This window comes from Kryptolebias marmoratus, linkage group LG20, assembly GCF_001649575.2.
Source record: "Kryptolebias marmoratus isolate JLee-2015 linkage group LG20, ASM164957v2, whole genome shotgun sequence".
Taxonomy (NCBI): domain Eukaryota; kingdom Metazoa; phylum Chordata; class Actinopteri; order Cyprinodontiformes; family Rivulidae; genus Kryptolebias; species Kryptolebias marmoratus.
Window position 1 is genome coordinate 11,495,677 of NC_051449.1, and position 27,418 is coordinate 11,523,094.

The 27,418-nt window shown below is 39.4% G+C and overlaps 3 protein-coding genes across 3 annotated transcripts in view; 1 reads left to right on the forward strand and 2 right to left on the reverse strand.

The window, feature by feature from the left end:
- Nucleotides 1–6,662: 6,662 nt before the first annotated feature.
- Nucleotides 6,663–16,080, reverse strand: ubxn7 (UBX domain protein 7). Its single transcript, XM_017422366.2, has 11 exons — nucleotides 15,975–16,080; nucleotides 13,455–13,608; nucleotides 13,192–13,256; nucleotides 13,032–13,097; nucleotides 12,757–12,869; nucleotides 12,070–12,216; nucleotides 10,961–11,051; nucleotides 10,296–10,426; nucleotides 9,652–10,153; nucleotides 7,758–7,837; nucleotides 6,663–7,632 (listed from the first exon to the last, which is right to left on the reverse strand). Exons 1-11 carry the CDS (start codon nucleotides 16,078–16,080, stop codon nucleotides 7,471–7,473), a joined length of 1,617 nt encoding a protein of 538 aa, XP_017277855.1. The 3' UTR covers nucleotides 6,663–7,470.
- Nucleotides 16,081–16,633: 553 nt separating this feature from the next.
- Nucleotides 16,634–22,800, reverse strand: ppp1r7 (protein phosphatase 1, regulatory (inhibitor) subunit 7). The gene is made up of 10 exons (XM_017422359.3): nucleotides 22,663–22,800; nucleotides 21,721–21,816; nucleotides 21,457–21,512; nucleotides 21,185–21,250; nucleotides 20,880–21,010; nucleotides 20,628–20,790; nucleotides 20,373–20,489; nucleotides 20,190–20,294; nucleotides 19,984–20,070; nucleotides 16,634–18,857 (listed from the first exon to the last, which is right to left on the reverse strand). The coding sequence occupies exons 1-10, from the start codon at nucleotides 22,700–22,702 to the stop codon at nucleotides 18,681–18,683; spliced, it is 1,038 nt and encodes a 345-aa protein (XP_017277848.1). The 5' UTR covers nucleotides 22,703–22,800; the 3' UTR covers nucleotides 16,634–18,680.
- Nucleotides 22,801–26,696: 3,896 nt separating this feature from the next.
- si:dkeyp-13a3.10 overlaps nucleotides 26,697–27,418 on the forward strand; it is a 3,736-nt gene continuing 3,014 nt past the window's right edge. The window contains exon 1 of the mRNA XM_017422427.3: nucleotides 26,697–27,010. Within this exon, the coding sequence (XP_017277916.1) occupies nucleotides 26,938–27,010 (73 nt within the window). The 5' untranslated portion in view covers nucleotides 26,697–26,937. The remainder of the gene's footprint in view (nucleotides 27,011–27,418) is intronic.

Genomic DNA, 27,418 nt, shown 5'->3' on the forward strand with positions numbered 1-27,418 from the left:
TGCTGACGCGCGCGTGGGGGTGGAGGGGGTGGGGTGTGGGGGCTCAAAACGGAGAGATATTCAGACTGTCCGACATTTCCTCATCGCGGAAATTCACAAAGCTTCATTAGACACAGCTGCACTGTAGTTTGCCCTTTTTTCTTGTTGTTGTTGTTGTTGTTGCAACCATTCAGAACAGCAAATACTGACTCTTACTTCATGTTTTTAAACTTTTTTTTTATTATTTGTAATCCGTTCAGTATTGATGCACATATTGAGCTGAGCTAAGGTCCTGTTTTGCCCTTTGACGAAGAAACTAAGGCGACTGGTTCATTGATTTGTTCATCAGAATACTTGTCTTTTTTTGTAAAGCACAGCAGAACAACAGGGGCACCACCAAAGGGGGGCCAGAGGAGGAGCACCCCTAAAAGTTTACCGGCCCCCCTCACTGGCCCCCATTTGACCAGACAGTTTGTTTGGTGTCGATTTTTATTTAGTTGGATTAGTTGGACCCCATTAACCTAAAAAAAGAAAAAAACATCCATTTTTGCACAATTAGTATTTAAAATAAAATAAAAGATTTGTTGTTATCAGTGTGTAAAATCTCACGAAGATATATACACGGAGGACAGAGAAGAAACTTGTGGGGGAGGAGAAGCCTCCAAACAAACAGAACCTAATTCTTTGATAAGCACCAACAAGAAGAAACTTCACGTTACGCAACACTTTATTTGGAAAGCTGGAATTTGATGTGAGTTTTTATTATTTTATTTTGCTGACACGCCTGATATCAGTTTGACCCTGAACTCAACCTCATTCTATCATAGTTAAACCTTTTGTTTTCTTTATTTATACCATCAGTTTGTGTCATAGTTGTCACTTTGATGATGCAAAGTGCAATGAGCGCAGCAGAGATGCAGCAGGGCCATGTTTCCCTCTGTGAAGCATCTCCTTTTCTTCTAACATCAGTCTGTAAACATCCAGAAACCAAGGAGAGCAGCTGCTGGAGGTTTCGGAGGGAATGTTGTCCCATTCTTGTCTGATGGAGGATTCTAGCTGCTCTACAGTCCTGAATCCTCTTTGCTGAATTGTGTAAGGCCTACCCTGAAAAAGATGTCTTCTGGATGGGTGCTTATGTTGTTCTAAAACCTGTAGACATTTTTCTGCATCAGTGGTGTAAGCTGTCCATGCCAGAGGCACTAATGCACCCCCATACCATCAGAGAGGCAGGCTTTTGAGCTGTGCGCTGATAGCAGGCTGGATGGTCCCTCTCCTCTTTGGTACCAAGGACAAAGCAGTCATGATTTCCAAAAAGAATGACATATTTTGATTCATCTGAACAGTTTTCCACTTTGGCTCAGTCCATTTTAGATGAGCTTTAGCCCAGACAAGATGGTGGCGTTTTCTGGATTATGTTTACATGAGACACTCAACTTGGCATGATAGAGGTTTAACCATCATTTGTGGATGGGACAGCAAACTGTGTTTACAGACAACGATTTGTGGGAGTGCTCCTGAGTCCGTGCAGTGATGTCAAAACAGAATCGGACCTGTTTTTATTGCAGCGCCGCCGCCTGAGAGCCCAAAGATCACGAACATCCAATATTGACTCTCAGCCTCGTCCTTTGACCACAGTGGTTTCTTCAGATTCTTGAAATCTTTTAATGACACTATAAACTCTAGATGATGGGAATTTTTTTTTTGAGATATGTTGCTGCCATCAAATTTCAAATGACCTCATTCTCTCCTAAAAACGGTACATTTTCTTAGTTTAAACTTTAAATAGGCTTACTGCGTTCTCTTATGAATAAAATACGGGTTTACACAACATCCCAGTTTTGAGGGGATTGGGGGTTACTTGTAAACCTGCATACCCAGCTGATGTAATCTCAAATGCCTCCTAAATCAGTGAAGACGTTCATAATTTATTTACAGAGACAAAACAGAGATTTACTGATGTTTAACAATCTGTACCACCCATTGACCTAAGCGTTTGGTTTTTTTTTAAGCATTGCCACCATATTGTCTTCTCATATAGCGGGTTTTTGTTTGTTTCAAATATACATCCGGCAGTTTTGGGACCAACCACGTCTCAGAGGCTCCCAGCTGATCCAATCCAACACAGTCAAACACAAAGAGCTGACGTTGACCTTTGACCCTGACAACTGCCTCGCTGCTCTCCGTTTGTTTCCTTCAACCTCTTTTCTTGTGTTGCTACCCATCGCCAAGGCTGTGTAAAGAGAGTCTGTTGGCACTAAAATCTCGGGTTTAGGTTGTTTATACTCGCTAAGCATTGGAAGAGATCACTGGAAGCAACGCTGCCAAATTTTAGGATGAACCGTTTATGAGGTTTAGTGTTTCAGCTTTAAGGTTTTTTGTTGAAATCTTGTTTCCTTTATCTGAAAAAAATTGAGATTTTTAAAGTTTTTCCTTTACTTGAAGTGAAAATAATGACATGTTTAATACATAAATTCTGTATTTTATGTTTTACTAAGCTAGAAAGTAAAAAAAACGATTTCTGTTGTTTTGATGTTTCAGCAAAGTAAAGCAAGTGAGTAAACTCCCGAGGTTGATGACAGTTTCTGCAATACTGATGACGATTATTTTTTTTAGAACCGCAAGCCGGCCTGTGAGCGTGCACGAGTGTGTATTGTTGGTAAGTGTTGCCTCCTCGCAGATGGCTCTCTTTTTGTCAATCTGTGCTGAGATTTTTCCTCTGTGCCAGTGCCACGACACCTCCTGGCTACACACGCCAGCAAGCCAGTGGCATGGATGTCTGCTCACTGGATAGGCGGGCATTTAGGGTGGCTCGTTTTAGAAAAAGAAGCCACTGGGTTAATAATACACTTCATCCGGATCATTTGAACAAACGAGCGGGTTTTCAACACGCTCATTCTCAGTCGTCATGTGTGTTTTTAGCTTCCAATGCACAATGGTCGGGCCATTTGTTAAAAGTCAGTCTTGAAATTTTGTGTTGTCGTTTGAAACGCTGGATTCCTGTGACCGCACGTCTGACAGTAATTGTGTTAAATCAGAGCAGATAAGCTTATCACCAGGAGGGGACCTCTTGAGACAAGCAGAGCAGGAGGTGAAAAGCAGCCCTTTTCCATCAGGAACAAATACGTTTCAAGTTCTGTCAATAAAAAAAAGAAAATAAGAGAAACTCTTTCACATTTGCTTCGGGTGAAATACTGTTTGGAGCACTCGCACTAATGTAAAAGGCATGAAGGTTGTCAAGCTGTGAAGCGTTTTGGATTCGTCCGCGAGGTGAAAGTGGAGTTAAATGTGACACGCAAGTCCTGTAACACTTCTCGCTGGATGATTCAGCTTAATGCCCACACATGGTGACGGTACCCGGCAAGCTCGGGAACACACACGCCTCTGGCTTCTCGCTCGGAAAGTCACGGCTGATCCGAGTCGTTCCCACTGCTGTGGTGGAGTTGTTGCATCTTCGGGCGTGCAAGATCTCTCCGCCGAACCGTGTTTTTCGCTCTTTCTTTTCCAACATAATGACTTCACGCAGCCACACAAGTATCACACGTGGAGGTAAAGACCTTCAGTAAATGTGATTAAAGTCTTCATCCACGTCTCTGAACAGCAGCCTCTTCTCAGCTGTACTTATAAAGAGGCGCTGCAGTGATTCAGCACAGCACAAGAATAAAGATGGAGACTGAATCAGCAGAGGCTGAGGTGCCTTGGTTAGTTTCTAGCACTTTAAATGTCCTTTTCTCTTTGTTTTTATACCATACACCCCAAAATTTGAACAAAAAAGCTACTTTAAACACTAGCAAATAGGAGAATTCGGACATTTTTAGCTTTCAGAACCTTAAAAGTTTTATTCGAGCAACAGAAAACGGATGTTTCATTTTTTTCCCTTCGGGAATAAAATCAGTGATGTGCTCCTTTGAACTCAGATCCAAGATGGCTCACTGTTCACTCATTAACTTCTATTGATTCTTTCTCAGAACCAGATGAAAGGCCAACAGACGATGGGGGCAACAGCCAGTTACACAACCTGCCCCCCCCCGCAATTAAACAAACCAGGTTTGATGAACTGCTTACCTTGTGAAAATTTCAACACTGATGAGTAAATTTAGCTTTAGTATGGAAAGGATGTGGGTCATTTCTGCTGAACAGAAACATTTTATCTTCAAAAGATTGTTCATTTAGGGGGAAAAATGACCAGAAGAGTTTAAAATGGGCCCTAAAGTCTCCAAATTAACTAAACCTCTGAAGCGTAGTATAAAAAAACCAGCTTGCCAATATAAAAATCATATTTTGACTCGTGTTGACAGAAATTTAAAATCCAGATCATCAGTAGCAGAAAGACACTAGAACTCCTGATCGGGTATTTGTTGTGTGGGGTTCTAATTTAATTTTTTTTATCCACCCGTATATCTCCTTTTGTTCTTCGCACAAAGAGCAGCTTGTGAAGGAACGCACGTCGCAAAAAGGAGGGGGGGGGGGAGAAAAAGAGTCGATGTATCTGTCTGTTTGTTCAGCTGCGAGTCCTTTTTCTTTTTTTCCTCTCGACCCCGACCCTTGCCCCAGACCGACACGATTACTGCTAATATCAGTCCTGAATTGTAATAAATGAACAAAAAAAAAAAAAAAAGCAAACTGGAGATGCTGACCGATGATGATCTGAAATGTGACACTGTGCTTTTAAAGAAATAAGATTTGACAAGTTTTCTATGCAGATTTTTTATTAAAGTAGAGCTGCTAGTAGATGGATTAAAGTAAAGGAAAAACCTAATGAAACAGCCTGATTTATGCATCTGCTGCTTTACAACCTGGAATTTAAAAAAAACTAACTTTTATAGGGATTTGTATAACTTCATCCACTTTGAAGGCCCATTTTTTTAACTTTCTGTCAAACATGCATGCAGTAAGTGGGAGTGGGGACGCTAAACTGACCCTGAGGTTTGCTGACTGATGGTCTAGATTCTTAATCAGGTCTGGACTTTGTCAGGACATTCAGACGATTCCCTTCAGATCCCTCGTGTTGTTTTAGCTGTACGCTTAAGAGTCGAAGAATAAAGCCTCCAGCTCAGCCTAAGGCAGGTTTCCATCCAGCACCGGCTTGCACGGAGCTCCGTTCGGTCAATCCTGGACATTAGTTTTTTGTTCAGTCGATGAAACCCAATGTTTTCGGGGTGATGGGAAATGTGAGGTTTGCACTACGTGTGATATACTCCTTACAGACAATCAAACAAACAAAAAAATGTTTTATTCTTCTTATCTAATCACATTAGCCTCTCCTGCACATTTTCTTTGCTTCACGCCCAACTGTGTGGAGCATTTGGTTTATATTACTCTGACTGAGTGACACTTTATGTTCTGCTGTGAAATATATCGGTGCAGACTCTCATCCATCCGGGTCAGGACAAACTTAAGTGGTTTAAAAGAAGGCAGCTGGACTTCTTCATCTGGACAAGAGGTCCAGTTGTCTTCTATTAAACCTCGTAGGGTTGCTGTGGAGTTTTCAGGGTCCCTCTTGTCTAAAATAATTTCTAAAAGCATGTTGTTTCTCCACACAACTTTCTTACCGACCTGTTTGGTTTGACTCTTTGGTCTTTGTGCAGGAGAATCCGAGTTCTTTCACACAAATATTTCCGTACAGAGATGATCAATATCCCCAGTGCTTCAAAACAAATGGATGAATTGGGACTATTAAAATCAACATTTTTTCCAAGTCACTGTAGTTCTACAGTCACCTGAGCTCCACTTTAGTGCTATTGGAAGTTCGACCCGATCATCTATTTTCACCATCATCATGAAAGCAACTTTTTTCTCTCCTTGTAGAATAAATACCAAGTCACATTAAAGCCGCTCTACTGGTACGTGGTGGCCCAACAACACACCTATTGTCCTTTATTTTAATTATTTTGTTACCTGTCTGTATTTACAGGTATGATCTGTCATCTTATTTGATTCTATAAAGGCTGATAAGTCACAGATTAATAACACAGGATCCATTTAGTGCTTCACAAATGGACGTTTGTGAGCGCATGTGGTTAAAAAAAACCCAGACTTGAGTTGATATTCTCTTGTGTAGCTTGTGCAGATATTATTGTGGCGGTGAACAACTCTACATAAGGAAATTAAAAAAGACAGACAACAATCAGCTCCTGCAGAGATGACCACAAAAGCTGTTAGGTTAAATGTGACGTTCTTTTTTTTTGTGGAGGAAAACCTTTTAGACTTTTTAAAGAAAGCGTCCTAATTTGTAGCTAAACACACCATCGGCATTTGTTTTCTTAGAGAAAACGCTGATTTGAAAGTTTGAAAAAAAAACTTGCATCTTCACACTAATTAGTGGCCCTCACGGTAACTTCTGGCACATTACCACCACCAGCTGTCCGTTTGATAAACTGTGAGGAACTAAAGAGAAACACAGCTGTTAAAGGTTTGAGACGGAGCAGAACAGTCGCTGATCCACCGCGCGCACGAGGAAATAAAGATGTGCCCGAAAATACACAAAACAATGGACTTAGCTGGAAAATGTTTTATGTTGAACTCATTTGTAATCACTTCTTTGTAATCTGAAATTTTTGTTTTTAGGAATAAAATCTAAAAGATTTGAAGTCCTTTTTTAGTTGTACTTGTTCGGTTTGAGTTGATATTTTTCAAAATAAAAGCAGAAACTATTTAAAACATTAACAAAAGAGCAAGCAGCAGAATCCGTTGGGTTTTTTGGTGGTTATATTTCAACATCAGCATATTTTCTTGGCAGCATATAAAAAAAAAAGAAAACAATGACTACGGCTAAATATCAGTCTCTCTAATCTGTGTCTGTACAGCGCAGGTCCGACTGATGAGATGTACCACCGTCCATTCGTTCTCTTCTGTTTTAAAAAGGTACATTTTTTATTACTGAATTGCTATTTTTGGATCTTTTTGTTGTTGTTCCTTCTTCCTCAGAGTCCTCTTGCCTTCCAAGTAATTACAACAGTTGAAACAGAGACAGAAAAAAATAATAATAAACCTCCCTTTTAGTTTTCCATGTACAGAAATAAAAACAAAAAAGATATAGAAAATAAACTCTGATATTTAACGTCTTTTCAGGGAGGTATAAATATTTTTGTACAAGTCTCTGGTGGCCCTACGTCATAAAGTGAGGCTTTTTTTTTTCCTTTAACAGAAATGCGTGTCCTGGTGTTCAAAAAGCGAGTTAGAAGAAGTTAGATAATAATATAGAGAAAAAAAAACTAACAAAAAAAAATCTAAAAAAAGAAAAAGAAAGAAGTGCTGACATCTGTAACACCTTACTGGCCGAATTGTACAGCACTACAAAGGGATTAGGCTGTCAGTATGGAGACTAGTGGAGTAGCAGTGAAAGTCGTCCATTTATTAACACCCGTCATGGCAAAAAAAAAAAAAAAAAAAAAACCCACCAGACTTACTTCCGAAGCCTGGCACCGTCGGCTCAAAACGTTGGTGAAAGGGTGAGGTCTTCCAGAGATACGGACAAGCAGAAAGTAAAGGTTTCTAGTTCCTCTCTTGCACAAATACAGTTTCCTGTGGGCAGAGTCCCGCCTCCTGCAGCGTGATGTCATAGTCCAAGTGGGCGAGCTTCCTCCTGGGAAAGTTGGTGACGAGTTCGAAGCGTTCGTTGGGGTAACCCTTGGACTGGACGTGTCTCACCAGAGCCTGGAAGGAAGACAACAGGACGATTGGAGGGCAGGTACATACGGTTTTAAGTGCACTAAAACTCCCATTAAGCCACATTTTATAAATATATATAAAAAAAGAGAATATTTATAGGGTATTCTCACCAAAAGTTTTGCTTTTGAAGACAAGGAAATCTGTTCTCTCTGCCCGTCTGGGTAACGGAGCATCAACCTCGCTTTGGGGCCTTTGTCAAAAACAAAAAACGTATTAAATTTCTTTCCAAGACAGAACATAAAGGTGATATTCATTTTCCTTCTTCCCTTTTAACCCTATAACAGCTTTGAGCAGCGATTAACGTGTTTATAACATCCGACCCAGAATATGTCCTTGCTTCCTAAGTTGGCGTTAGCAACAAAAAAGCACATCTTTCTTTCTGGTGAATCTTTTCACAGCGAGTCTTGGAATTTATTTATTGCTTTGTAGACTTATAAAACACTTAAACAAGCTTCTTTGTACTTTTTCAGACTTTAACAACTACAGTTGCTTCAGGTCAATAAGATCTGACTGACTCTTTTTGTCCAGAGATCTACGGAGGCCCACAGAGGAAGTCTCATCTTTTAACTCATGAAACCAACTCACCCAGGATGTTGGGTAGACTAAACACAGCCTGCTTAAAGACTTCTTTTAAAAGACTCCCCCACACCCCCAAAACTATAAATATTCTTGTCTGGAAAAGAAGTAAAGTTCAGTGCAATGCGAAGCGAAGCACAGACTAAAAGTGAAACCTAATTTCGATCCCGACTAAAAGTTTGCGCAGGGCTCTTTTTTAGAGAAAACCAGACAAAAGGTTGTCTAATTCCTGTTTTTGTGGGAGTTTTTTTTTTCTTTGTTACAGAACGTGCTTCATTTAGGAGAGGAAACTCAGCTTCACCACAACAAAAGCAGAGATTATGACATGTCTGCTACAGCCTCACACAGGAAATAGTTGTTGAAAATATAACAACTTTTTTTTAATTTGTGGTTGTCTTTTCTTAGATATGCCTTTTTAAGGCCTTTGAATATTCAGCAAAAAGAGGCTATAATAAGCTGTCCAGTAATATGTGATAAAGACTATATAAAACACAACTCAGGTTCCTTTTGTATTTTGGGCTTAATTACAGAATTAGTCATTAGACTGCACCAAATGCTTTAACAGGGTTTTATGATTGATGAATACAGGAACAACACACCTGATGCCTCCTGACTCTGAATCAGGTCAATCTAAACTATTTACCCAACACAGATAAAACACCTCTGGATCTGATTCATTAATGCTCAGATTGGTTCAGCAGCTCCAGATAAACTTTGGGATTTGAAGACTATTTGGTTGCTGAATCTACAAGGAAACTTAGGCTAAGTTCACACTGCAGGTCTTAAAGCTCAATTTAGATTTGTTGCTCAGATCCGATTTTTTTTTTTTTTTTTAGCGCGGTTGCTCACATTATAATTTGGCTCGAGTGTGAAGCCTATGGCCCCGAAGCGACCGGCACGCCATGTTTGAAGAAGTAAATATGGATGTCAGCGTGTGTGCATTGATTTTGAAGTTGTTTGGAGCCAACAATAATTATTATCTGCCACACTTGTTTTGTCCAGTGTTTACATTTGTTCTTGCCACTTCCTGACTATTCCGGAGCAGAATTGGACTTCTGGAAACGGAGCGACATACTGGAAGCAGGGGACAGAAAACATGCTGAAATATCGTTACGATCCGACACCAACGCTGGTATTAAATGCTGAATTTTTTTGTTTTTTTAAATCAGATTTGTGACGTTCAGACTTTCATCAAAAAAATCTGACATGGGTCACATATGGGCAACAAGAAAAAGTCTGATTTAGGACCCTTTTACCTGCAGTGTGAACGTAGCCTAAGTGTTGATTTTCTGCCTGAAGATCACAAACTCACATGACCTCTTGAACACACAAACAACCGTCTTCAACCCCATCAATTCATCTGAAAACAACTTGAAACGTTAAGTGGCCTTATTCCGGGAGAAGCTGACAGGTTTGTATGAGTCGTACCATTGTCATCAGGACAGTCCACGTCACAGGTTGTGGTGCTGATGCTGGAGGTTCCAGCACTTTTGCTGTGTGAGGTGCAGTGGTTCCCCGCAGAGTCTGCATCCGGCTGAGGATGATGAGAAGCAGCAGACGAGGGCTCCAGGTGGTTCTTTTTGCTCTCCTCTTTCTTGTGACTGTGATTGTTTTCTTTGTACAGAGACTTTCTGTGGGAGGAGGTGGAACTGTCTGGGTGCAGACGCTGCTGGGCTGCAGCGGCTGACGGCGCCTGTGTCTGTTTGCTGGCTGAACTTTTCTCTTCGTGCGGTGCTGGTGTTTCGCTGTCTGAGCCGTCCACGGAGATGGGTCCCTCGCTGTCAGAAAACGGCTCCGCGTCGGATTCGTCCTCTGACCGAGGGGAGTCAGGGGCGTCAGGGACGTTTGAGGACTCATAGTGGGTCTCCTGTAGGGAGGCTCGGATTGCTGCCTCCAGCTGGCTGTCTTCGCTGGCGTCAATAAGACTCTCCTGGAAACGAAAGCGCAGTCAGCAGCTGCAGTCTAAAACTTCTTCACAGAATCTTAAAAACTTACACGAGATGTAAAAATAACAAAAAAAAGAGAGCTGCGAATGAATAAAGTGGAGATGACACGTGTGATGAGATACTCACTGAGCGAGCTCGTTTGGCAGGGGGTGCGTGGCAGGATGGCCCGTCGAGCTGCCCGTGCTCCGCCAGGAAGCTGGATGCTTGCTCCAGGAACGATGCCACGTCCAGCTGGTTCCACTCCACCATTTTCTGGCCTGAATTTAAGAGGTTTGAAACAGCACAGATCAATAATAACATTCCATGTTGAAAAAGTAAGCAAAAGCAGGAAAGCAGATTAAAAATAAGTAATTAAAGCCCAGTTTTCATAGAATAGAACCGAATCACAAACAGACACATGTTCATACCTGGCAGTAAATGCATCTGTACTTGTGCCCTGAGTGACATCCTGATCATCTAGAGCTCAGTGTTATTATGCACCGTTATTACAGATAGCTGTACGTTTTCGCTTTAAAGTTTGGTACATTTTCTATTTGAGATTAAAATGGTAATCTGTGGAAATTAATTTTCACACTCCAATCAAAATGTAAGGGTTTAAAATCACATAAGCCACTAAAACCAACAAATTTACAAACTTAAATGTTAATGCTGGGGTCAAATGTGTTCATAATACATGCTTATAATCAGATGTCGTAGATTAAAGTTAAACAAAAAGAAAAGACGATGAAATATGATCTGAAAATAAATAAATAAAGGAACACTTCAAAAAGCTGTTTAGCTAAATCTCTCACCTGTGCGTGGATCAAGGATGGATATATAAGGAAACTTGTTCAACTTATAGAATTGGATGTACCTTTGTCCTTCTTCACTATCGTGATATACCTGCCAAGAGAGAAGATCAGCGAAAATACACAGAATTAAACATCCAGTTTTCTTCTCCAGTAAATATACAATAATATAAATACATCTTAAGTTGGCTCGACTCAGCTGTAATACTTCTGAACCCAGTTGTTGTGTCTTCTCAGCAGAAACAAAGGAGAGTTAAAGCTCTTTAAGTTCCTTCTTTAGGTTTTTTTTACCCTCTGACCTGGAGTAGGTGCTTAAAGGAAACAGAACTGATGCAATACTCAGTTCCTGCTGAATGCTCATCAATAGTTGTTTTAAGTTTTGTGTTAACAAGGGTAAGACTTGGCTCCCAATAACCAAGCTCACAAATAAACACTAAATATATTTGTGGAAAATAGCGAAAAAACTGGACTGGACTGTTTCTGAAATTGTTGTTTACATATAAACTTCAGGAATATGTTTTCTGTTGAAGACGGGATCGATGGAAAATGTCTCCAAAAAGGTCTGAAGCTGTGGATATATGAGTGCCCAAAAAACAAGAGAAAATACAAGCATGAAGGTGTGAAGGAGCGTCTGTTTATAGCATTAAGTAGGCAGGCTACGATGAAATAAAAAAGGATGTGGAAGTTGCTGTGTTTTCTTTTACAACATATTAAGCAAGGAAAACCACGACAACTGTTTTGTTTATATCAATGAGGATTGTACACACAACAGTGATGCACAACTCTTATCAACTAATCTTCCACACATTTTTAGACAAGAATTGGTGGAAAATGTCTCTGAATAGGTCTGAAGCTGTGGATATATAGTGACCCTCTCTATTAAACATGAGAAATGCCTGCAGTCTGATAAAAAGACGGGACTGATTACCCTTATAAACAATAAAACAAAATGAAACAAGGATCCATTATATCAGGATACAAGCCCACATGCATGGGAGAAACAGGTTTGTCCGTGGTGTCTTCTTTTCCCTTGATCTGGTTTAGCTTTGGAGAGCATTTGTAAGGTTTTACAGGAGTTTCTAGTGCTGACAATGCGTGAAAACTACACACACCTGCCAGAACACGAAGTGCTCGCGGATGATGTTCTTCACTGCGTCGTTGCTCCACACGTCCCTGTTAAGACACTGGCACGCGAAGTCTTGAACGTTCTGAATGTTGATCATTAGCCACTTGTTTTCCAGCTGTCCACAGTCTTTCGCCTTCAAAGAAGGAACACAAATATTTTATAGTAAAATGCACAAGTTGGATTTAGTATTAGCATACAAGGAAATAATTGATTTGGCAAAAAATAAAGAAAAATACACTGAAATATGGTATAAGTATTCATCATTAAAAAATGAACCACCTCTTTATCTGTTACATCTAACATCAGGATAAAATCCTTAAAATAGTTTAAGGCTACATTTTGTAAAGAGATATTATTGTTAATTTTCAGCTTTTTTGGCAACCTTATCCCAACTTTAAAAACAAACAGAAATCTATAAATCTGCAAAGCTTTCTCCCAGTTTCAACATGTAGCATGGGAACCTTTATGCTTTAGTAAATTAAACAGAAGGCTTCCGTTACTGCAAATTGTTTTTCACTAAGCTTGTCTTTACTTTAAATAGGCACAATTTTCAGACGGACAGTTAATGCAATTAGTGAGAGCCTGAACGTCTGTGATCTACACAAACGTTGCTGAAAGTTCCCTCAAACTGAATAAAGACGTGGTGTCGAGTGTCCTGAGTGTGACTTCCCACCGTCTCAAAGCTGCCTTTGTGCATGAGTTCAATGGGAGGACGGAAAAGGTCCGCTAGGGTGCTGAGCTTCTTATCCACCGTTCCTCCGTTACGCAGCTCCTGTTCCTGGCGGACTTTCGAAGGAAAACATTCTTGTAATTATGGGAATCCAAAACAAAACAATGGAAAGTTTGGAAAAGATTTATCTTCTTTTGATTAAAAAAAATAATAATAATGAGCTGGATTTTTTTTTCTAGAAATTGTATATTTAAAGAAATAAACTTGAAAATACACACTTGTTTCTGTCTGGAAGTCTCTGAAGCCATCAAATATTGATCGAGCAGGTCGTCTTCGCTTTGGCACTAAACGGACAATAAACAAATTTTAAAGTCACCTGGGATTTCTACAGGAGCTGGTGATAACTCGTTTGGATGAAGTGAAATAACACGAGAGTACCTCCAAACAGTGGCTCTGGCTCCACCAGTATGTCCTGCTTCTGGGGAATGGGTGCTCGCACTTCACTGAGACATAAGACGAAATATAACATACTTGTAAACAAAACAGAACCAAAGTCATCATAAGCAAAACATCTGAAAATCACTCTGGTTTTGTGTTATCACACTGCACCAACACACAGCGATGAAAATGTCTTTATAACTCAACGAGGCCAGTTTCATTTTGGTCGGAGACAAGCAGATGGGGTTAAAACGTGAGCTCACTCTGTGGGGGGAGCTCTGCTGCTCGACGCTGCTGAACTGGAGCTGGTGCTGGGCTCCTCTGCCATCCCACCTCCATCCAGAAACATGGTCACTGCCATCTCCAGGTTATTGTTGCACGCTTCAAGCATGTGTTTTCCAACACTCTCTGTGGCCCCTAGAGGAGACACGGAAACAGAAGCAATTAGAGAAACTGTTTATGGATAGCCACCTAAGTCATCCCGTTACTGATCATCCCATCAGTAACTGAGCGAAGCCGTTTCTCCAAAATAAAACGAGAATAAAAACATTGCAGCTCTCCATTTTATTTTAGCTTAACCCGAGAATGTGTCGCAGCCACAGGAGAGATAAAGTGCAAAATGAAAACATAAAAGAGACGCAAGAGTTCAGGAGGAGCGGCTGCTGAGCGTGTGGAGAGAAACTCTTTAGGAATTTTGTGGTTCTGGTTCTAAAACTCCTGAAACGTCTGAAAAGAAACAAAGAGATTATGAAGAGACCAACAAACATTTATTTTCTACTATTAATACTGGTCAATAAAAGAACAAAAGCACGATTTTAACCTCTAAAAAGAAGGGATTCAGTGGACAGGTAAATTTCTGTCGACTTATTCTAAAACCATGACATTTTGGAAAGCCTTCAAAAGGATAATCAAACTAATGCAAAAATCAAATGTGCTTTTTATTGCTTCTCTTTGCAATAAGAATGAAAATAATGACCATGCACACTGAGAAAATGCAATAACGCAAGTTAAAAAGAAACTAGTATTTACTGACCAGCATTTGTTGTTTATTAACACCGCTACTGTAAAGTTGTTTGATTTAATTTAAACCAAAATTTGACAATCGACATTGTAGGCCGTTTGCAGTTGGGGCCTCTCGCTTCCATCTTGATTTTTACTATTTGCACCCTCCTTTTCTGCTAAGATTTAACTCATCCGGTGGCTAAAAACAAAAAAAAAAAATCAACCAGACTTTAGCTTGATCATCCAGACCTAATTGCAAAACAGACACTCTGTGGACACATGTTACTTCTGAGTGGAAAAAATAAATGGAGAGCTCAGTAACCCTCAATAACAGGTGGCACTCATAATCGGGAACAAATCAAAGTGTTACCATAAAAAATTGGGAAAATAAATACTCACAGAGGCCCTAATCAGCCTAAAAACCTTACATAAAGGAAAAAAATATCTCAGGCTTTTCTGTGGGCAAATTATGATTACTGACTCTTATTTATATACTTTGATGCAGCCCTTTTATGAAAGGTATCTTCTGTCAGCTTCAGCAGCAGCGTTGCTTCTTTAAAAAAGGCAAAATTTAGCAAATAATATCTGCTTAGGAGTTAAATTCCTGCAGCTATAACAATGTAAGCAACATACTTATTAAGGTACAATTCCATGTCAATGTTTAAATTAAATATCATTAATAGAGTAATTCTAAAGTTCATTGCTTCATGCACACTGTGACAGGTTTACAACATGATCTAGATGATCACACAATGTGTGTTTAATGCTTCGTGAGAACTACAAAAAGTGATGGTTCCTCTAAACTTTTCCTAGTTTTAGTTCATTGTGTATGAATTGACAAATCTGCAATGACTTAAACCATGCAATGAGATAGGTTAAACATCAACAAGTGCCTGTTAATCCACGTAAAATATGAATCTTTGGGGGGTTCTTAAGGGAAATTCGCGACCCAGCATCATCTGTGGGCTGTACCATGCAAAACTCTCAAAAAAAAGGGCTCAAACTTATTCAAATCCTGACACATCCCGGTCCGTAAAAGCACCACAATGGATCGCAGGTGAGAAAACAACATAAGCATGCAACTTTGGTCCCTTTTTAAACGCGTTTAATATCCTGCAGCCACAAAGAGCTTTCCTGTCTGTACTGCGCATGACCGTTTCACTTTCCGAGTAGTCAGGCAGCTGAGTCCACTACTCTCCTCTTCTGCGATAAATAACTTCAAATTAAAACACAGACCGACGTGTCAAAAGCGCCGACAAAGCTATTCAGTACCTCCGTGCCTGTTTTTAAAGTCAGAAACTATAACTATTCCCGCGTGGTTAGTGTCAAAGTGACAGCGAAGATGACAGCAGGGCGAACATGAGGCTGGTGATGAAGAAGGGGGAATGAACGACCGACGTCCATTCCACACTGCGAGAAAACAAGCTGAACAAAATGAGCAAAAAAAAAAAAAACAGCTATTCGACACTGACAAAACTGTGTTTATTACAACTATCGTGGTGAAAATAAAATATGTTTTACTTAGCGTGGAAGACATTATTAGAATTCGACGGATTTATGACCCATATTTAGGGCATTTCTTCCGAGTTTAGAGGGAAAAAAAACAGCCTATGCTTGTGCCTTCTGCAAAGCATTCACAGCGCAAGAGAGGAGCAAGACTAAAGCTCCCATTTTCTTTCCCTGCGCACTAAATACGTGTGTTTGGGGCTAACAGGGGTAGTCGTGTACGAGCACCTAAACCAACTTAATATTTATAAAGCCATATAAAATATTATTTTTACCTGTTATTGCTGTGAATTGTTGTATTAACCCGTTCACCCCCGGAGCTGAGGTGTCTCCGAGCGCCGCCATCTTACCGCCACAAACAACAACACAGACGTGGCGCATGCGCTACGTCGTCTTTTTCGCCTCCGTCTGGCGCGGCGCGACAATGCATTGTGGGTCATGTAGTTTAAGAAAGTGCTTACAATTGCTTTGACACATGTAGGATTGGGTGACATTCCTTTAAAAACGTTACCAGTTACTCGGGTACATAGCTTTTTGATTAATCACGAAATCTATAACTTAATAATAGCAATAATACATATTGGTTTATAAAAGTATGCTTTTCAATAAAACTACAAAAGCCAATTTCTGCCACTGTGATGATGTACTGTATCCCACAATTCTCAGATTTAAACTATTGTGCTGCAATATTTATTAACCAATTATATGCTTTTTGCTGTTTGTATATTTACAAACATTGTGTCTTTTAACGGACCCATAGAGCAACCCAGTCACTATAGCTGATTAAATTGTTCTATGGCAAATAATACATTTCTATGATTGCATCTTAAAAGCCATAAATGAGTTTCTGTTGGGCAAAAAACTACATATTGTTAATTCAAGTTTCAAAATGCATTACAGTCACATTCATGGAAATAATTAAAAGTACACAGACTTGCTTCTTAATTAGTGTCACTTTATTATTTGCATAATACATTCAGTTTGAAAACAGCATCAACTAAGCCCAAAACCCTGAAGACTCAGTTCTGACAATGAGGAGCTGAAAGCAGTTTGTGTAAACGCTCCGTCGGCGACCAGCCAGGTTTTTTTGTTCTCCTAATTTTGATATTTTACACAAATCTTTTGTGCTGCCAGGTGTAAACAAAACGGAAGAATATCACTTTACAAAGGAAGGATGTTGATGATGGCACAGGTTTTCTACATTACGAGATGTCCAATCTGTATTTACAAATGGGGGCATGTCCAATTCCAGCTGGTTCACTGAATATAGAATGACATTCATATCAGTAATGCACAATATCCCTGCTTACATAGGCTCGTCGATGGGTTTTTTTGGGTCATAGTTGGATCCAAAAACAAGTGATATATGTGGTCACGAATGAACATCACGACTTTAATGAATTGTAATCAGAAAATCAGCAATTTATCATCTTAAATGTGCATTTTCTCTTACACCTAATGTTACTTTCTTGTCTAAACGAACCAAGATTAAGCTATTGGACAAAATGTAACCCCACTGATAGAGGTTTAAAAAACACAAGACGCATTAAGTCTTGGACCTCTTTGTCTGAATTTACCGATTTGAGGAAATTTGTTGTGTACAATTGTCATTTAATCCCCAAGGCGCGGCGTCATAACGCGCCACATTTCAGCTGTAATGAATAATTTCATTTAAACTTTAGCCTTATATTTAGGAGACTACTAGGATATTTCATCGGGTTATAGACGATTAATTCACTGTTTGAGCTAAGCATTTTGTCTATAAGTCTTTTTAATAAATTCATATGCTTTGCTAATATTAACAAATTCTACACACTAAATGTCTCACTAGGGGTGTGTAAATACTAAAATGTGATTTTTTTTTTGTGCCAAAATAAAGTTGTTTATTGTAGATAAACATTGTTATGTTAGAGCAGCCCAGCTATTAGAATACAAATTTATTTCTAATACAAACTACATTTTATTGTTAGCTTCTTAAATAAAGTTAATGAAACACTTGCTGAAAAAAAGGACAAAAGGTAATCAGTGACGTGTTAAAGATTTTTTTTTTTTTTTAAATTAACAACATCACTGATTACAAAACCATCTTTATGGACAAATTTTACATTCTCATGAGCTTTATTTTAGAGGTCATTAATGTTTTAATCAGCTACTGAATCTAGAAGTTGTAAAAGATTTGGACAAGGAATAGACAAGGCGGCTGGACACAAAAACATGTCCTTATTTTGTAACGACGTCAGTTTATTTCATTGATACATTAGTAAAGAATGGTTTCTTAAAAAGACGCATTTCTGCAGGTAGCACTTTTCTGAGCGGCTTTAAATCAGCGACGTTTTAAGGCTTTGTTTTAGATGTTCCTCTTTGACGTTTGGTACTTGGGTTAGGATCATTTCGAAGTGTGTTGAAGCCGTATGAAAACTAAAGCAGATTCCAGAAAACCGGTTAGCTTCTATTGTTCATCTCGAATGGATCTTTTACACACCATGTAACATTAGAACAGCACCAATCTGTCAAACTAGAAGTATTAATTCAGCAATAATCCCTTCAAATAGTTATAACACCACCCCTTTTCACTAATATGACGCCAGCGCGACGTCAATTATTTGTTCGCTAAAAATGGTTCCTAATTTTTGCCGACGGGGCCCTTTAACTCTATTCCACATGCAAAACAACAAAACAACAAAGTGCAGAGGAAAAAAAAATGAGGAGATGAGCGTAAGGGTAGTTTATCATTTTCACAGTTCCACCTTAATAAATAAAAGCTTCCACACGACAGCATAAATCAAGGTTCCGATGAGTGCATACATGCATACATGTATGATGGGTGAGTTTTGTGCTGGAATGTATTTTGTGTAGAGTGTGACGACGTGATATGTCGAGGCAGATGTGTTTGTGTAGGCAGGGCAAGGGCAGGTGGGGGTGGGGGTGGAGGTGAAACACTGAGACGCTGGCAGGCGGATCGTACGCTGCGGTTTAGAAGTTTAGAAGCGGATAAAGGTAGCGTCAATCTGGCGTACGCTGGGCAGCGCCAGCATGATCTTTCTCCGATACTGAGGGTCTTTCTGCAGCGGGTTTCTTTCCAGGTAGACCGTCTCCAGAGACTTGGCGTTCTTCAGCTCGTCAAGATCCGACCAGTTGTCTATCTGATTATCGTTCATCTGGGGGGGGAGAGATTTAAAGACGTTACAGTCATTGGATTGGGGGAAAAAAAAAAATACAATCTAAAAATCACTTATTTCATAAGCCGAAACACAACTGCTAAAGTAAATTGTGGCACGCAAATCAGTTTTCACACCAGTAGGTAGTGGCTGTTCTTAACAAAATATTCCAGTTTGCAGCAGATCTTCCAGCCTATCCAAAATCTAGAACCAAAAATGAACTTCTTGCTTGTTAGGTCTATCGATGAGATGTGTTTGACTAAATTTTTAAACCTTGAGATTTTTGAACTGCAGTGGAAGTCGAACCCTTTATCAGCTTCGTCGCAGAGTATGGCATTCACATCTAAAATTATCCGACGTTTAGTTAATTCTCCTCACTTCCCACGCCACGTTAGCCGTGCCTTCGGCAGCCACTCGGCACCTATACAATCACCCTCGAGCCTTAAAGGTAGGAGCAGCATTTTCTGAAAACAACCACCCACCGAGCCTATACATACCCGGTGACTAATCCAAATAAAGCGGAGAGGAGACTAAACATTTGCACCCGACTCTGTTTATTTAGAAGTGCATGGAATAAAACTTAATAGAGTCTTAAAACGGCATACTCCAAAATAATAATCATTGAGTCATGTTTATGTTAATGCCACTCATGTGTTGGGAGGACATTTTCAAAGTAATTTCAGGTTTTAAAATGCATTTTAAAAAGGGGGCGTTGGGTCTTAATAAACTAAAGAGCATCACATTACAGCTGGTTAATGCCCCTGTGCTTCAACTTTTTTATTAAAGCTAACATTAAGAACTATTTGGGTGATTTATACCACTGTTACGGTAAAGGCACTATTATTTATTTCCCAGTTGCATCACAAATGGTTTTGTTTTTGCAGGGTAAGCATAATAACTGAATAACTGACTCCTATGAACTATAATTAGTCACAACTATTTGATGTGTATATTTAAAAAAAAAATACAGAAAAATAAATAAAATAAGGAAAGGAGGACCACCTCTGAAATACAGAATCTATGTTCCTCCTGTTCAGTTTTACGAGGTTCTGTCTGATTCTAATGTCTGCCTTTGGCAAGCTCCTCTATAGTTAAAAACAATCAACAACTTCAGAATAATCCATACCCAGAACTCCTGCAGCTCTGTCAGATGGCCGATATTTTCAATCTTCTTTACTCGATTGGCAGCGATGTCCAGTGTCGTAAGTTTTTTCTGTGGAAATAAAAAAATATAAATAAATAGACAAAAGTCCAGAACTTTTTTTTTTTGTTCTGTGTTTGCACAGCTGAGCGGTTTACCGGTCAGCCCGTTCAGAGGTTTTTATGACTCACATTGTTTTCCAGGCCCTCTATGACCTCGATGCCATTGTGGCTCAGATAGAGCTCTTTCAGGTTGAGAAGGTTCTGCAGCCCCTCGATTTTAGTAATCCGATTACTCTGCAAGTAAATACAAGTAAAATATCAACCGTGTTTTTAGACTTCTCCAAGCGGTGAAAAGAACTTGTGTGAGGATACCTGAATGCTCAAAACAGTCAGGTTGTGTAAATTGTCCAGATTTTGAAGCTTTGTTATTTTGTTGGTGCCAAGAAACAAACTTTGCAAAGAGGAAAGACCGTCCAGGTTCTCAATGACCTGTAAACACAGCAAAGTATCACAAATTAAACTTCTAGAAGTGAAAGCAAAACTGTTTCTCAAATGCTACCATGTACATGTTTCAGAAGGGTTTAAAAGTAAAACTCCAAACGGCAGCAGAGGCCCTCTACGGCTCACCCTGATGCGATTCGAGCCCAGCTCCAGCATCTCGAGGTCCTTCAGGTGGTCCACGTTGCAGATGGTGCTAATTTTGTTGTGAAGCAAAAAAAGTTTCTTCAGCCGAGTCAACTCCTCCAAGTTCTCCGCCTTCCGCAAAACATTAAAGGACACGTCGAGCAGCCTGTAGGTTCATTGAAACACATGAATCAGAAAACAAGAATCCCTTTTAAGAGAACCACTCTATTTTTTTATTCATTTTTCCAGACTTACTCTAACTCTTTGAGGTTGTTCAAGTTCTCCAGCTTGCGGATTTGATTGTCATAGAGGTCTAGTTCCCGGAGTGAGCTCAAACTGTCAAGGTTTTCTATCTTTTTGATGAGGTTCTGTCGTAAGGAGAGTGTCTGAATACAGAGAGAGAGAAAATATTTTTAATACACGTTTAATACACATTATAGACTGTTCAAACCAGATGCAAATGGTTTTTACAGATATAAAATTACACATAAAAATCTCAGTAATGAACAATTCGTTCCCATCTTTACTTCATAAGTGAGCAACATATTTAAGTTGCTTACTTTAGCCTTCTGTAGCACCTCCAGTCCTTCGATTTTTCCAATACGACAATGAACAAGATCAACATCCTAAAAAAAAAAAAAGGACGATTTGCAATGACAATGATTTTTAGGTACGTTTTAAAACATTAAAACAACTCAGGATATGTAAATTAAGATTCATATTCAAAAGTTAATTGTTCTTTTGCAGCCTTTGTGTCTTTAAAAAGCTGATTGTGATTATCAAGTAAAAAAATAAAGAGCTGAAAATAAATTTAAATAATGGGTTTTCTAACCTCTTCCTCTGGGTCCAAGGTTATGGTGTCCATGTCCACGGGTGATTCTTCTTTACCTTTAATAAGAGGAAAAACAAGCTTGGCGAAAACTTAAAAGGTAATATAGTCTTGAAGATAACATTTGAATAAAACAGTATTGAGTACTCTCACAGAAATATCAGTTGCTATTTGGCCAACTTTACTGCTTACTGATGTCAGCCTGACTCATAAAATCCACAGTTTTGTATTTTTTTATTTTATGTGTGTGTCTGGGAGCTGACTTACTTGTGGCGGTGGGCTGATTGGGGTCCACGTCGCCGTTGATGCTCTTCCTCCTGGTGTCATCATCACCAGACTCCTCGGACTCTCCCCTTCGATCTACTACAATCAGCAGAGGGAGGCTTTATTGTACTTTAAAGGCACAGAGCTTCTAGAAATCAAACCATTTCAGATAATAAACATGTAGCGTGATGCAAAGGTTATACATTTTCTTATACACATTTAAAGTTGCACTGATGAATATTTCTCAGGGCTTTTTTGAGGTAAATTCAGAAATGAGGGGTTTTACATAGAGCTGCATCTCCATCTCAGTCCCTGAATGCTGTAAGCCTCAGACAGGCTGTATGAGGGTACCTTGGTCATTAAATAAGTCGTGATTACTCACATTTTCTTTAGCTTTTCTGCACTTTGCAACAGGCACAGGTCGATCAAATGTGGGCAAACATTACCACTGAGGCTCTAAAAGCTCACTCCTGATTACTAGACGCGATGTTCCCAAAACATTTCCAGTCTTACCAGTTTTCAAAGCTGAGGTTAGTTACCTTATATTTACACACACACACACGACTTACTGCTAACATGCTAGGTAGCTCGGTAGTTGACTGGGCTGCAGTAAGCAGGCAAAACAGCTACATTTTAAGCATGTTGAATGTACAGGCAATTATTATTATACAAAGAGCCCTGTCTTCAACAATGCACCAGTTTCACGCGAATAGTTATAATTAAAAAACTACAGAGACCGGACGTTGAACGGATAGCGCTAGCTAGCTAACATCTTGATAGCTTATCAGCTAACAAACCCAGGGTGAAGGTCCGCTCAGTAACAGGAAAAACAAGGCCCCGAGGCTGCCTACATCAGCGCTGGTAATCTTTTAATAAGTGGTTACAACTTCCCCAGCCCGATACAGTCATATCACGACAGCTTCTTTGGGCGTTTTTTGTGCTCACCTTCCATTTCTTGGAGCTCTCCTGCAGACAGAGAAGCCATGTTTCCTGTAAACACTCCTGACAACCGCTCGACCAATCAGCTGGAGGTGCGTTCTGCCTTCGGACACCAGGGGGCGCTGCTGCTCCACACGGAAAAATAACCCGCTGGAAATAAATCAAAGAGCCATTGGACCTGCTGTGCATTAACTAAAGCATGTTTGCTTCATAGTATTTACAGCCAGGGTGTTTTCTTTTTGGAGACCTCAGATTTCTCACGCTGTAAAGTCTTCTGTTTGAACATAAAATTGTGAGCAAAAAGTCCAAGTTGAAACATATGTGTCCTACTAGCATTACTTTATTCAATCCTGATTTTAATGTTTTGCAATCCTCTGCATTAAAGCCGTCATTGTTTGATTAATATTCAACTTTATTCTTGTTTATTGAACATATATAAGTTTAATGCATAGCTTACTTGTTCGTAAAAAAGAGTTAAATGTTCTTAATTTATGTAAATTTCAGTAAAGTAACTGAAGCTTCATCACCTTGAGATTAGTCATCAAGTTAAAGATGGTGGCTCAACAACTTGTGTGCTATAAACAGTTTTAATGGAACAAAACCGTTCCAATATTAGGCTTCCTCTTCCTCTCTGGCTTCTCCTTGTTTATCAGCATGCCTGCATGGCGCAAAACAAGCAAAGGAAATGAGGTTTACTGAGATAATGTTGTTTTGATCACACCCTTGTATGAAATTATATCTGATCGTTTAGTTTTTATCGCAAAAATTCAAAACAAATCCTCAACTTGAAGCAAGTGTATTCCCTGCATCCCCTCCTGAAACATTGTTAAATGAAATAAAATATCTAATCGTTACAGCGTATGTTGATAATACTGCAGATTACAGAACAGCTAATGTTCTCAACAACTGAAAGAAAAATAAAACAATCTGTGACATGTTTAGAGCTTTACAATGACACTTAATCTATCCTAATGTTTACACAGCACAGCGCTGGAAGAGTGATTGATTCATATTGAGAAGCTGTATTTGTTACAAAAATGTAAGCTTTGCTGAAATTTAATCACACAAAGATGGTAAAGATGGTCTATTCTTTTAGCTTTAACAACTAATGTTTTTTTGTCTTTGCCACAAAACGGATATGGACTTGTCTCATGTAATGCAGCTTTTACGCAGTTTAACAGAACTGTCTCTTTTATCTATCATTTAACAGTAATCCTGAGAATGAGAATGGTATTGTACAACTTTACACCCAGTCTTTTAGTGCTTTAATACAAGCTTTAATACAAGTATGACTAAATAAACCTAAAGCATAATTCACTTCACCTTCTAAAATTTCCTCTTTGTGCTTTCAGAGCAGTCGGTTCCACCTGCATGCCTTCCACTTTTAGACCTCGTCACTTACTGTCGCCTGAAAGGCTTGATGATGACATCATTACCCAAACAATTCTCCTTTATAATAACATATCATTTGTTTAACAGCAGTGTAGTGATTTTTATTGCGTTCTTACATGCAGAAGGCATTTCTGTGTGAACTTTGCCTGTTCCTGAGTGCTCATGTTTGTTTCAATGGTCCAAAGATGACTATAACAGAACGAACCTCTAAAATGTGTGCGTGTGAACGCACATACTGTAGATGTTTCCAGTTTTTATTGGTCCCAGTAGAATATTTGTAACATTAAATTACCTAAGAAATACTGCAGGACTCTTAAATCATATCAGCAGGGTGCTTTTGTGTTCTAGTTTCGATCAAATGAAAATTTTGCTAAAGAAAGGCCTCAGATGTGATTATTTTTGACGTATTCTTTGCAGAAGCAGACCCTGAGAAAGAGATGAAAAACACAAAAAACTGTGTCAGACGGGATAACAGCCACTGCACGGCTGGTTAAATATTTCTAAGCTGCATCTCACAGAGTCATCTCCAGGCCAGGAGGTACTAATTAACACGACTGAAAACTTAACAGTTAGCAGCAAAACACTCTTCTGTGTGGATACAAGCAGAGCAGAGACACAGTTCAGAGACTATCTGCAGTGATTTGTGTTAAACTGAAGATAAGCACCTTAAAGGGTATTATTGTTTTCGTTTCAGAACTTCAGATTTATTCTTTCAAGTTTGTAGGTACTGCAAACTATGCAAAAGCAAGACAAATAGCTGAAGTAAAAAAAAAAATATAGCTCTGATTTTAAATTCAGATATTTCAGACAGAACATAACTCTAAAATCAGTTCTTTTCAGGACTGAGCTGAAGAAGATTTGAGTTTATTTATATAATTCCAAAAACACAGATGAGTTCATGCAGTTTACGCAGTAAACTGTGTTCGCTCGCTGATTCCAGGCAGCACAGTTTCTCCTCCTCTCCCAAAGGCGCTTCTCGAAGACAGGATACGTAATGAGGCTGCTGATGTGTTGCTGCCAACCGTCTCACAGCATCTCTTTGTTCCAACACTAGAATCAAAGATGAGAGAGCCATCAGCGGGCTAATTGTCCTGTGCTGATGTCTGCGATAGCTCAGGGCAACGGCGTTAGAAGAGGGGGTGCCAGGGGGCCATTCCCCCCCCCCCCCCCTTTACAGGCCACTGCGCTGCGTGTTCCCACCAGACGGCTGCACAGACTGCACGCGACTCTGACAAGATGTGACTGAGATCTCTTGCTTGCTGTCTAGATACAGAGAGAAGCAGAGACAGAACCTACAGCATTCAGATCTGGGCCCAGATCTGCNAAAGATGAGAGAGCCATCAGCGGGCTAATTGTCCTGTGCTGATGTCTGCGATAGCTCAGGGCAACGGCGTTAGAAGAGGGGGTGCCAGGGGGCCATCCTCCTACACACACACTTTACAGCCCTGCTCGTCAGCTGGTCCCACAAGACATTTATACAAGCTACACCCGACGCTGACAAGATGTGACTGAGATCTCTTGCTTGCTGTCTAGATACAGAGAGAAGCAGAGACAGAACCTACAGCATTCAGATCTGGGCCCAGATCTGCATAACAGTCAGTGGAGGATTTACACACATGCGCCAGCTCCGGGTCGGGCTGGGATCATGAGCCTGCCTGACACCTACAAAAAAACGTTTTGGCTCTGATCTGGTTCGGGTCTGGACCAAATCAGTCTAAAAATGAAAAAAGAATATTTGTAGGTAAATCTACTTATTTACTTATAAATATTCTTATTTCTTTTTTCAAAACCCCAAAAACATCTCAAATAAATAAACTAGACATTTCACAAAGCCTCTTGCAGCATATCCCCCAATCATAAGTCGTTTGAATTTTTCGATGTGTTAATAAATTATACATTCATGACAGTTTTCAGATCAAAAAAAGACAAATTAGAGAAAATAAAATTTCTGACAAAGTGCAGTTTCAATGCTGAGAGCTGAATGACTGCTGGAATTTACTGAAGAAGCTGAAAGTTAAAGCTAATAGAACCTAAAAGCTAGCTAAAAGCTAAAAGAAACAAAATGCTAGCTAGAAGCTAAAAGCAGCAAAAGGTTCACCAAAAGCTAAAATGCTAGCTAAAAGCTAAATGGAGCAAAAATAGCAGCTAAAAGTATAAATATGCTAACTAAATGGTAAAAACAGCAGAACAGTAGCTGAAAGAAGCAACAGGCTAATTACATAAAAGCTGAAAGTAGCAGAATGGTTGCTAAAAATAAAAGTAGCAAAAGGCTAGCTAAAAGTAGTTGAATAGTAGCTAAAAGTAACAAATGGCTAGCTAAAGACTAGCTAAAAGTAGCAGAGCAGTAGCTAAAATTGGAGTACTGTTAGAAAACACAAACAGAGCAGATTTAAAGAGTGTTTTTAAGGAAATTGAAGAGATCTTCATGTACTTCTGTTGGGAAATTATTTTTAAAAAAAAAGTTAAACGTTTTGCAAGTATGAAAGTTACAGAAAAAAATCACTAAACTATGGAAGAGGATTCTGACTTTAATCTCAGAATTATGATTTTTTTTTTTCTTTCATTGGCCCTAATCGTCTCCCGTACTAAACGCATTAAAGGTAAAATATTGACTAAGCTCAGTCCTGTTCAGGTGCAAGGTTTTTTGTTTTTGTTTCACTTCGTCTTCACGTGACGCAGGTTGAAATTCCGAGCTGTCCGTGAAGGGGGCGTGGAGGAGCCTTATCGTTAAATCAGCTGGTTCCAGCTTCTGTCCAACATCTCGTCTGATGTCCTGGACGCGCTTTCTCCGCTCGGGTTAAAAACAAAAAACCAGCCCTGCTTTTTAACTCTGGACAGCCCTGAAACAACTCTGGATTCGTGCTGAACAACCAGGAGCAGCGGGACAACATGCATTTCTGCGTGGCTCTTTTATTTGTGATTTCGTGTCACTTTTCGGAAGGTGTTCCGCTTCTGTATGTAGGTAAGAAAGGCTGCCTATTATATAAGTATTTGAGCAGAAAGGTTCGTAAAACTAAACTTAACGCGCATTATTAGCGTAGTTAATTTAAACTGGAGCTCGAAATGTAACGCAGCTTCTTCTGAACACGATTAATTGCAGCAAATATTTATAAAACAGTCTTAAAACACTCTGTCTAACATAAAAAAGTGCATATAAAAAGAGCCAAATGTCAACATCCAGGGGTGACACCAGGAACAATTGCAGATCTGCAGCAATGTGTTTTATTATTGCATGTTTTTACATAAAAGCAGATCTGCTATGTTTTGCTCCATAAAGATGAAAAATTTTACTTTTGCTTTTGGTTTTTCTTATCTCTAACAACAAATCTCAAATGAAGGGCATTTGTTGGATTAGTAATTAAACATTTGA

Excerpts from the sequence above, each read along its gene's own strand:
- ubxn7 (XM_017422366.2), bottom strand. The coding sequence starts at position 16,080 with ATGCGCCACGTCTGTGTTGTTGTTTGTGGCGGTAAGATGGCGGCGCTC. Across the intron at positions 13,609-15,974 it reads ACAATTCACAGCAATAACAG|GGGCCACAGAGAGTGTTGGA; the intron begins GTAAAAATAATA and ends TGTCTCCTCTAG. Across the intron at positions 12,870-13,031 it reads AGACTTCCAGACAGAAACAA|TCCGCCAGGAACAGGAGCTG; the intron begins GTGTGTATTTTC and ends TTCCTTCGAAAG.
- ppp1r7 (XM_017422359.3), bottom strand. The coding sequence starts at position 22,702 with ATGGCTTCTCTGTCTGCAGGAGAGCTCCAAGAAATGGAAG. Across the intron at positions 21,251-21,456 it reads CCTTGGACCCAGAGGAAGAG|GATGTTGATCTTGTTCATTG; the intron begins GTTAGAAAACCC and ends TTTTTTTTTTAG. Across the intron at positions 20,071-20,189 it reads TAGAGGGCCTGGAAAACAAT|AAAAAACTTACGACACTGGA; the intron begins GTGAGTCATAAA and ends TTATTTCCACAG.